The sequence below is a fragment of the Doryrhamphus excisus genome, chromosome 3, assembly GCF_030265055.1.
Source record: "Doryrhamphus excisus isolate RoL2022-K1 chromosome 3, RoL_Dexc_1.0, whole genome shotgun sequence".
NCBI classification, from domain to species: domain Eukaryota; kingdom Metazoa; phylum Chordata; class Actinopteri; order Syngnathiformes; family Syngnathidae; genus Doryrhamphus; species Doryrhamphus excisus.
The window spans coordinates 23,277,810-23,289,555 of NC_080468.1; the positions used below are offsets into that span (position 1 = coordinate 23,277,810).

The 11,746-nt window shown below is 42.7% G+C and overlaps 1 protein-coding gene across 1 annotated transcript; it reads right to left on the minus strand.

The window, feature by feature from the left end:
• Positions 1 to 34: 34 nt before the first annotated feature.
• On the minus strand, positions 35 to 11,380 carry dvl2 (dishevelled segment polarity protein 2). The gene is made up of 15 exons (XM_058067951.1): positions 10,918 to 11,380; positions 7,674 to 7,743; positions 6,717 to 6,877; positions 5,897 to 6,006; positions 5,639 to 5,768; positions 5,478 to 5,568; positions 3,817 to 3,886; positions 3,601 to 3,740; positions 3,451 to 3,527; positions 3,305 to 3,372; positions 3,088 to 3,222; positions 2,693 to 2,824; positions 2,036 to 2,212; positions 1,670 to 1,894; positions 35 to 1,597 (listed from the first exon to the last, which is right to left on the minus strand). Exons 1-15 carry the CDS (start codon positions 11,076 to 11,078, stop codon positions 1,038 to 1,040), a joined length of 2,307 nt encoding a protein of 768 aa, XP_057923934.1. The 5' UTR covers positions 11,079 to 11,380; the 3' UTR covers positions 35 to 1,037.
• Positions 11,381 to 11,746: the final 366 nt, after the last annotated feature.

Genomic DNA, 11,746 nt, shown 5'->3' on the forward strand with positions numbered 1-11,746 from the left:
AATGTAATCTGAGAAAATAAATTTGAGCCCCCTTTATTTTATTACATTAATGTTCTCTAATGTTCTTATACAGTATAAAAATCTGTCAAAATATGTCTACAGGCACATTTGTGAACATCAAAATCAAGTTTATTCTCTTTACACAAAAAGATAGCAGTATGAAATCATTGAGACATGCAATCTCATTTGGAAATGATGACTTCATTTAGCACCTTGACAGTTTGGTTATACAAGATTTATATAGTCACTCATACAAAAAAAAAAAAACGAAGTGTGTGAATAATGCGAGTCAGTAACAAAGTAAGAAAAGATCTAGGGCTTTTAGATCACAATTACTTGACACCAAAGAAGTACCACTTTCAGCATCATCTCATTAAACACAACCTTTTTGGGTCTTTTTGTGCTTCACATTCGAGCTTGGTGTGACTGTACATATGAATAGTAGGAATAAACATACAAAGTTCATTGTCAAACAATGGTGTGAAAAATCTTTCAAAGACGAGCGATGCCATGTACCTGGAGTGTGTCGATAAAAATGCAAAGGCACTCAAAGACTCAGTGGAGCCACTGAATATGTCAGATAGATTTACAGGATCTTATCCATGTACCTTGTACCCTTTAGTGTTAAATAGCTCGGTGTGCTTCCCGGATTGAGTGTCTGATTTGTGAATGTGCTTCCCCTTTCGAAACAATTTGTGTGTGGAGAATGCAAACAAGTACCTGGATCAGCTCCAGCGTGATTTCAGATTTTAAAAAAAGTCAAATAAGCACTGTCAGCAACTGTCAGAAGGCGGTCAGCTTTCAGGATGTGACACTTGTCACATCATTGATTAGGTAACGGAGGTGCTAAAATCCCTTGAAAAGGACATTCCTTCCTAGATGTATGAATCCTAACTCCCGCATTCACTGCTTCCATATCTTAGTATGTTAATATGTAACCCTGTTCTCACCAAATTTGTAACAAGTGCCCTCGATCCAATAGGCCCTTGTAAGGAGCATCAAAAGCTACCACCAGATCCTCATTAAAGTAAGCGGGACTACATAACGTCCACAAAGAACTCGCTGGGGTTACCCATGGCCAAGTGGAAGGACTGGCGCGATGCAGTCAGTTCTGGGGGTACAGAGCCCAAATCACGAGTGGGCGGAGCACCAGGTGGTCCACCGGGAGTTGAAGAGGGGGGCGGGGGCAGAGCTGGGTGCATTGTGGGCAGCTGTTGTGCGTGAGGAAGGGTGTGAGCGGCGGCCATGGCCGGATGTGGGTGCTGGGGTACCATCATCACCATCATGGGGTTGTAAGGTAGTATACCTGGAGGGTAGGGGGACATGTGAGGGGGCTGGGGCATGCGGTGATGATGCGAACGCTGGGAGGAGGCGTGGCTGTGCTCACTGGGAGCGGCCGACCCGTGGCCTCGCCTCAAGCTGCTGCGGGTGGAGTATTCAGATTCACTGCCGCTGCCGGAACGCGAGTCCCCCCCTGCGCCTTCCCCGACCACGCCACAGGAAGATTTCTCCCCCCCACCCACAGTGCTGCCAGGCCCTTTACTACTGCTGCGGCGTCGTTCGCCCTCACTTCTTGTTGATCCACTGCTTCGGCTTCCTGCAGACAGACAACATTTTTAGATACAAATGGCCACACTTCTTACAATGTCCGTGAGGCCATTAATGGCACCTTCACTGTGCTGACTGCCGGTACTTCCAGGGGCGTAGCTGTAGCTGGTTAACTCGTGGTATGGGGGCGGCTGGCTGGAGTAGGGATGAGTGGGGTAGGGCTGATAAGGGAAGGTGTGCATCATGGGCCACGGTGAGGCTCCTGGAAGGGGCAGTGGTGCCAAGGTGTCCTGATCTGAGGCCCCGCTGGAGCCATCGTTGTCGTTCAAGGACAGGTTGGCCATGTCTGTGTGGAAGGAAATGAGAGGATCTTTAAAATCATACATTAGACATCAAACATACATAAAGTATTTTTCTGGTATGTGTCCTAACGTTCATACAGATTGCTCCCATCCAAGTCAGTCTGAGGCTTGCACAATTTACTCACAATTCTCACAGTCACTTAAATCCCCGAAGACATAATAGCATTGTTCCGAGAAGGTGATCTTGTTGACTGTGTGACGAATGAAGCCAGCCTTCAGCAGATTGCTGGCATACTTCCTGGCTTCACGGCGGTCCTGGAATCCCTCGATGTGATGGAACAGCCACTCCACCACATCCGAGCCTACGCACACACATTATGTCCAGCGTAAATAAAAATGTAATTTAGCAGCATTACCAGTTACCAAACACACACTGCCCTCACAGAAATGGTATTTGCTGCTAGGAAACAGTGTAATTATGTTTGTTCCTCAAAGCAGAACACTAAAAACAATAACGCTAAGTATCCACTAACAGAGAGGAAAATAGGTTTGAGAACACCACAATAATCAGTTGAGAATGCAACTGAAGACAAAGGAAACATGTTATTTAAAAGAACATAGTATAAAATGTATAATAAAATGCATTTTATTACTCCTGATGATTCAGCTGCAGGTGATTCCAATTTAACAACAAGCAAGACAAGTGCTCACACATTCGCTGATTTTCCCCCACCACCCACAAATCACACGGTTTTAATTCTGGGAACATAATGCTTGCCCTGTGAAGTCAAGTAAAGCACAGAGGTTAGCAAACTAACATTCTTCTTCTGCATTTTGCTTACCAAGGAAAGCGTTGGGGATGGTGATTTTGAGCCACATGCGATCTCGCACTTCCAGACCCGACTCTGGTGAAGCCATGGCCTTGGCTACAGAGGCCATGTCAGAGTGGAGTGACAAATTGAAGTCATCAAACCCTGATGAGAGGTTGAAGAGAACATTAGAACATTACTGGAAAAACAGGGACAGAAATAAACTGAAAAGTTGAATAGATCAAAAAGGAAGCAGATCGCGTAAGAGCTGTGACAAAAGCAGAAAGACAGATGTGAAATGTGATCTTGTGCTAAAGTCATGGAACAGGAAACAATTTACACCAATGCATGAATGGCTACTGGGAAAGGTTTTGGAGTGCAGACATTTGTGAGAAGATTGGAGTGAATTAACACGGAGGGATACTCACGTTCAGTCTCTGTGACAGAGGAGGAGGAGGTGATGGTGCTGAGGGAGGAGCTGCCTGGGAAGGCAGGGTAGGCGCCAGTCATGGCTACAGAGTGGCTGACCCACGCTGCTGGGTCAATGGGGCGGATGGGTTCATCTGCATCACAGGAAGGAAAGAGCACAGCTATAAACTACTTAAAAAGGCACCATAACAATAAAAAAGTCATTTTGCTACTTACTACGTGGCAGGGTAAAGTAACCTTGAGGAGAAGGGTCCCAGCATTTGGCCACAGTGAGGATAATGGGTCTACCATATACAACAAGAAATTTGTCATCGTCGTCGTTATTGCCGAGCTCAAGCATCCGTTGTGTGAAGTTCACTCACCCCGGCTTGTGTACTATCTCTCTCAGGACTCGTACCGCGTCATCATTGCTCATGTTCTCAAAGTTGATGTCATTGACCTTCAAACAATGAAACCAATTAAGTGCAAAGAACACTTATACATTAGGATCAAGTTATCTGATGTCTCCTCACCTGCAACAGCATGTCACCAGGTTCTATCCGTCCATCTGCAGCGACCGCTCCACCCTTCATGATAGAGCCAATGTAGATGCCACCGTCGCCCCTTTCATTGCTCTGGCCCACGATGCTGATGCCCAGGAAGTTGTACTTCTCTGAATTGTGGAGAAGGGACTTCATCACATGTGCACACAGCCGTGGTAAGTAAGAACTGCTCTACAGTGTACACACCCATGTTTAGAGTGACGGTGATGATGTTCAAGGACATGGTGGAGTCTGTCACGCTGCTGAAGGAGGAAGCCTAGAACAGAAAAAACAAATCTCAAACTTCTATTTGATGCCACTTGAAATGAAATCAAATCCACAGATCATTAAAAAGTAAACAAAATGCAAGTTAAAAAAGGTAGATAACAGCGAATCCCCACGTATTATGTTCTAAGGCACTTCGAAGAAGCCCTTAAAATGCCTGCCTATTTTAGATACTCTAAATAATATATGCTACATATATGCTACTGTATATAATATAATCCACCTTTCATTCATTTTCTACCGCTTATCCTCACGAGGGTCGCAGGGTGCTGGAGCCTATCCCAGCTGTCTTTGGGCGAGAGGCGGGGTACACCCTGGACTGGTAGCCAGCCAATCACAGGGCACATATAAACAAACAACCATTCACACTCACATTCATACCTATGGACAATTTGGAGTCGCCAATTAACCTAGCATGTTTTTGGAGTGTTGGAGGAAACCGGAGTACAGGAGAAAACCCACGCATGCACGGGGAGAACATGCAAACTCCACACAGAGATGCCTGAGGGTGGACTCAAACTGTATGGCCTGTGCGCTACCCACTCGATCGCCGTGCAGCCCGGTTAAAAGGGACAGTAAATGTTAATTCATTCCTTTCATTTATTTATATTTGTTTGCATTTTGAAGTGAAGGCAAAACTATTATTGCAAAACTACTAATGTGTCTTTTGGCTTTCTGGAACGGATTATTTGGAGTTACATTATTTCTAATGGGAAAAATGTATTTGGTTAGAGTCAAACCTTCAGCCTTCTGGAACGAATTAATGCGGCTAACCATGGTTCCATTGTACAAGTAAAACAGCCTTTCACTACATTGAAACCAAACATTGTAATATTGCATGTCATCTACAAATAAAACATCAAAGTTTGTGGGCCTTCTAGTCTTCGTCACCTTCTTATATTGGTAAATATATAAAAACCACACACTCCGTCTGCCTCTGTTTTTGTTTTACATTATGCAATTCGTTAAATTTTTCCCATTTTGCCGTTTTTTGGGTTCATTTATTTTTGCAATGTACAACAGGCAAACAAACAAGCCATGGCCTCTGGGCCGCACTTCAGACACCTACTTTAATAGCTTGAACATGTGACGTGACGTCTCTTGGAGTAACCACTAAGTTTGTTACCTTACTTCATCAATAGTGAACAATGGTAAATAAAAAGAGAAGGGGAGAGTTTTTGCAAATGGAACTAATCCAGGGTGTCAAAAAAAACCAAAACTGTAATTTTATGGGAATAAAACCAAAATACCATGGTCATGAAGTCATAATATTACGAGAAAAAAAATTACATAGATGATTTAAAGGCCAATTTTTAGTTATTTGGGAAATTAACAAAATCAAAATTGCAAAAAGTTCATATTTATCATATGGTTTTGCTGATTGCTGAAATTATGACATGCAGCTATTTCTTGAAATATACACAACTTCAAAAATCAAAACCACATTCTAACAATTTGAGAAAATGTGCATGTTCTCTGGCAAAAAACAATCCAAAATGTATTTTTAGAACTCTTCTGACAATATGGAGTTGACCAGACAGTTGATCTACTGTACATTAGACGCACAAATGGTATGTGCATACCCGCTCCAGACGAGGGGGGCGTTGTTTCCTGCGTCGTCTATGTCGTTTCAAAAGTCTGGAGGCTGTACTCTGCTCTGTTGCACTGCTGAACCTGCAGGAAGAGGAAAGGAAAACATAACTTAATGATGTCCAAAATAAGATTAATACAATTTTGACCTCACCTGCTCATGGTGTCGTCATCCTCTGAGTCACAGAAGCTGGTTGTCTCCAGCTCACTGCTCATCATCGTGCTGGAACTCTCGTACCCTGCCAGGTGGCGCTCCAGACGACTCTGGCCATTCATCCGAGGCCCTGGAATTAGAAGGACCATGAGAAGATGTTCAGCTTGCTCCTTTCACAGCTTAGCCAGTCCTGCCTTCCCACCATTCCTTGATTATATCACAAGGAAGATGGCGGCTTGCCACATCTTGATAGCCTACCATGTTGCTCCATGTTCTCTCTGTGCCGAGGCCTCTCTCTCCTGAAGGAAACTACAGACTCCGTTTCGGTCTGCTCGTCTAAAGTCTCCACACTGCCCGTCGCATTGGGACTGTAAAAGAGGAGCGATTATAGTTGGAGTCACAGTACACTGGAGACTAGAATGGTTTTAAAGTGTTTATCTTTATTTTAGTCAAAGACAAGACCTTTGGTCTACCAACTTAATTCGATAAAGATCCCTTTATAGAGAACTCTGTCTGTTCCTGTTCAACATGCTTACTTCATCAGCTGCAAACCACATATTTAGTGAAGTTTAAAAAAAGAAATGGTATAATTTGACAGTGAATACATAAACACTGTCGGGCCACCCTCCTGCAGCCACAAAACACAGGAAGTGATCCAAAAAGGCGAAAAAAATCAATAAGTGCAGTCATGTTGAACAGTTACTGTACACCCGAGGTGCTAATACGTCAGAACTTAAAAAGCTTTTGGATGTTGAAACATGAGATTTGTAGTTGGGAATTTAAAAGGTCTCATTGAAAATCATTGAAATTTAAATCAACAAAATATTGTTTATAATAGCTTCATTTAAGCTCTGCTTCTTGCTTAGTGAAAAAGCAGAAATGTTCCCAAGCTGGTCATGTTAATAAGGGCGACACCACTTGATATCAGGTTTAAATGAGCTCTTCTTGGAGCAACCTGATAGTGGGAGTTCAATACAACCAGGAAAAAAAGATACAGTATTGTGGTTACAGTAGAAAGCACCACATATAAATGTTACTGAATGCTGATGGATTTTCATTTGAGAGGTTGAATGATTACTGGAAGGAGGGAGGCCTGGAGTCTCCAATGCCCCCGGTTCTCTCTGCAGGTGGGGGCGGCAGCGGTGGTGGAGGGGGCGAAGGCTGAGTGGACGCCTGCTCTGCTGGGGGAAGTGCTGCCGGAGATGTAGGCTCTGCCGCTGGAGCATCTGAAGACACCAGCTGACATAAACAGACGCAACCGTTTAGTAAGGCGGCGTGATATGGAGTGGAGAGTAAAAGTAGACAAAAAGGTAGAGGGTTGGAGGCGGGTAAGATGTCAACGATTTTGACACGGCAACACTACTCTCTTTTCAGGTGGTTGTCTCGCGGGATCGCCGAAACACTATACGACACTTAACATGTATCCTTTCCAGATTGGTTTGTCGGTTTAAACAAACCAATCAACATATGCGACAACAGCGATGTACAAGCTCGCCATATTAAAAAGTGAGTTTATGAGCCATAATTCTAGCAGTTTCTGCCGTACGCTGTAATATGCATGCATTCCTTTACTAAATAGCGCAACTTAATGGAGTTTAACAACTTCACTCTCTCTGCCCAATCCCCCCCCCACTCCCCAAACACACGAATGGCCGTGCAACCATGAAGCGCACGTCTTTTGGGATCCCTCCACCCTTCTTGGCGTGCAGATCACATATCGCTCCCTCTAGGTCTCCTCGCTTTAATGCGCTCCCTTCATTCTTATGCACTTAACAGATGCTAGAGCCTCAAACCTGCTAAACCGGGCCAACTCACAATGTTTTGTCTCTTTTTAAAACCTTCCTTTGGAAAATGTATTTGAGATACTAGGTAGTATTTGAGATGTTCCAAAGCGGTCTTCAATTATCACTTCAGCTTAAAAAAAATATTTTATTCATGAAGTAAATCACAGAAACAGCACTTCAGTTGCACTTTCATGAATAAGAAAATGTATATGCTTGACATTCGTCACAGAAGATGAATAAAACCGTCTTACCCATGATACTACTCGGCCATTGAAGCACGGCAACTTGGCGTTGTCGTCAGAAATCTCTTCCTTCACCACCCTGAAAACACAACAGTGTAAAGCTTAGCAATAGACAATTCATCAGAAAACACCAACGTTGTTGTGCTGTTCATCAGCTGATCAAAAGTTTAAGACCACAGCCTTTCAAAGCCAAAATCTTGATAAATATGTGGATTCAATGACATTTTTTGTCAGATTTTCACACCATCATCATCCCTTGTTGGCAAAGACCTCAGTAAGACAGTTATTTTAAACTTTAAAAGATCTTTCCTAACCTGTGGAATGCTGGCTGACCTCTGCCTCAATACACAATGTGAACTTCAGAGTATTTGCGTGTGATTTCTCCACTTTTTCATTGAAATTAAGACAATAATGTAAGTGAAAATCATTCATCCAGCTCCTCCCAGCAGGTCCCATGGTGTTTCAGGCCAGCTGAGTGACACAGTCTCTCCAACATGTCCTGGGTCTTCCGAAAGCATTCCCATCAGATGGACATGCCCTGAACCCCTCCCTAAGTATGCGTCCGAGTGACATCCTGACCAGATGCCCAAGCCACCTTATCTGGCTCCTCGCAATGCAGAGTAGCAGAGAGTCTCTCACCTTAACGGAGAGCCCAGCCACCCTGCGGAGAAAACCAATTTCAACCGCTTGTACCAGGTACCAGGTTGGGAACATAGATCAACCGGAAAATTTGAGAGATTTTGTCAACCCCACTCCCTCTTCACCAAAGACCGATGTTAAATAATTTTTATTTTTACATCATGCTTCCACAGAAGATGAATGGTGTTGCTCTAGTGCTAATTCACATTGTTTTAGAGAACACAGTGTTGAGTCTCACACTGACCGTCCATTAGCTTAGTGTTATAATATACTGTATGTATACCATTGCAATCCCAATCAGACTGTAGATACATTGACAGACTGACGCATCCAGCCTGTCCATTAAAAAAAATGGACAAATTACATCACTTCAAGAACCTTGTAAAGTTTATCATTTTACCATTGTAAAGTCCTTATACGCAAAGCAAAAAGGAAGTAGATTAAGTGTTTGTCAGACATTTGTGCGTGTCTGCATGTCATTTCCCAGCCACACCACAATGTTATTATTAAAGTAGTTAACAGGGAGACGGGTTGGCGTAAGAGGACACACAGGCTCTGACGGTCTCGCTCAAATGTGTGTGAGAGTTGGTTGGGCTCCACTGGTTTTAAGCAGCTGTTAAGATCTGGTTTTTGTGGGCCGGTGTTAGTACATGAGTAGATTGTTATGGCCGCTGGTGAGGAGCATTCACTGGAAGCCTCATCTTTCCGAAAGCCATGTGTTGCTACTGAATGTTTGTTAGCAAATAATGGTTACGTCATCTGACGTGACATTCTTAAATCCACATACTTATAAAAAGTACCCACAAAAAACTGTAAAATTCTGTAAAAACAGAGGTAGGAACGGCTCAGAAATATGAGTATTCCCTGTCGGATAATCTAAAACCCAGAGGTTGTCCACCCCCACTTCCCATTTTCCACTCCCTTGTAATGTTAAATTCCTCAGCATCTCTTGTGAAACAATGAATGTAACCAGAACAGGCCATGGTGCCAGCCTGAGGCTCAGCACAACATCCATGGACCCCAAGATCCTGGGCCTGTGGATGACACCCAGCAAATGGTTCATGTCCAGTCCCAGCTTCCAAGCACTGTCCTGGTTTGATCCAACCCAGCAACCCCCTCGCACCATAAACGCCACACACACTGCTGTGGCTGACAGCTGGCCTCGTACCAGGCCAAATGAAAACACTATTACACACTCTTCTCTGAGTCGCATGGAAAGGGGGGGTGGGGTGTGTTCCTGCTTTGATTGGACAGCTGACCTTGAAAATTGCCATCATGACTTTGTTGGAAATACAATATTCAAATGAGTCTGCACCGTCTGACTTTAAATTCCCTAAAAAAAGAGAATTTAGTTGGCGAATATTGTATACATTACCACACTCTACTACTCAATCATAACCCCATTTAGTATGATTTGTCTCCAACATGCTTAACAATGTACTTTATAGAATATCACATAATTCAACATGTCCGAAAAGGAATAGGGAGAAGCTGAGCTTATTTAATACTCCACTTACAACAATCTTTTTTAACTGTGTACTAACCAATGAATGTTGTATTTTGGTGTGTCTTTTATTCTGTTTACTTGCTCTATTCAACTTCATTCTTTTGTAAAGTGTCTTTGAGTATCTTGAAAAGCGCTATACAAATAAAATGTATTATTATTATTATTATTATTACTGCCACTTCTCCTTATCGATTAGTCATCATTCATATTTTATACTTGCTGACATTTCCTTACATTTTGTCATTTAAAGTTTGTTCACTTGTTGTGTTTAAGTGTCACCATTTTTTATTGAAATGAAAATTATATATCCAGAATCAGAGCTAAATGACATCCATGTGAATGCATGTAATAGCACATTGATTAACAGAGGGGGGTCTTTTTCTGATTACCCATGTTTTGCAAAGCCTTTTTCCTTTCAGTTCGGTCTCCTAATGGGACTTGCATGGCACAGGCTCCACTGGGGGAGGGAAACAAAGCAGATCCTGCAGTCTTCCTTGGGGTTTAAAGAAGGGGTCTCACCCATTGCATTGCATTGCATTCCTCTGCAGTAGGATTAGCAGCCAACACAAAAAGATTAATTGATAGAGGAGAAGAGATTGTTGTAAGTGGAGGATGTGGAGGATGGGGGGAGGCAGAGGAAGTAGGGGAATGAAAGGGTGTTTGGCAGGCCAAAGTTAAGGAGTGGAGACAAAACCCTGGCTGCAACCACAAATAAAAGAATAGGCAAAGATTTCAACACAAAAAAAAAACAGTTGAGCCAGACAGCCCCTCCTCACCACCACCACCCATTTCCAATTGGAATGATGATGTTTGCTGAGAAATGTCCCTTCTTTTACATACAGACTCTTGTTGATAGAAGCGCTTCCACATGCAGCTTCTCATTAGACATATTGATTGAAAGCCACCATGGATGCATTCACGTCCATCCGCACTTTCTATTTTTTCATGATCACGTAGGCTTAGTTCACACACACTGGACTATTAAAAAAACAACATTTTCTCAAAATTAAAAACTTTTTCAAAGCATCAATTAATAAATGTGTAGTCACGTGAACCTTGTTAGGATCTAACAACTTTTCGTGAACACAACTCATTTGGAAAACTCACCCAAAGTCCTGGTCCATGGATTTGAAGAAGAACTTGTAGTTGGGTTTGTTCAAGACTTGTTTAAAGTCCAGAAGGGTGATACTCTCAGCACTGATGGGGATCTTCACCAGATACGGAGTCTCCTCTTCGTCAATGTGATATATTATTTTAGTTTCCGCCATGTCCGCGGCTGCTTTTGTCTCCCACAAATACACAAGGGGGTGAGTTAGCTGGCAGCCGCTAGCAAGCCTGTAGCAGGCTAGCTAGCTAACGAGGTGAAGCGATGGTCGCCGCTCTGATTTTCCTTCCACTCGGAGTGAAGCCCTCCTCTTTTTGCAAAGAGCCCCGTTGCGGTTTGTTTTTTTTTTAAGTCAACGTCTACAATCACATTTTAACTACATAAAAACGACATACTGTATATGCCACATTGACGCCAACTGAACACCGAACAACTTCCCCCCCCAACAAAAACATACGGCTGAAGGGGAGGGGTGGGGGGGTTCTCTAAAAAAGTTTTCACCACTTTTTTGCGAGCCAACGCGGCGTGTGACGTCATCACGTACACCCCCTTTTGCTTACGTAGGCTCCCAGCTATTCTCATGCCTACGTTTTCATATGAATGCAAAATCATGAAAATACGTCCACATTGTTTTATTTTTATGTATTAATTTGAGCATTTTTTCAATGAATAATTTTAATTGAGATATAATTATAATACAGAAGTGGTCACAATGTAAGATAATTGAATATAAATTGTACAATATATATTAATTTATATTGATATTTCTGTTTCTTTAACATCTGTTTCTCATTCCAATAAAAAAAAAAGGTTCTGTACTGTTGTGTTGTT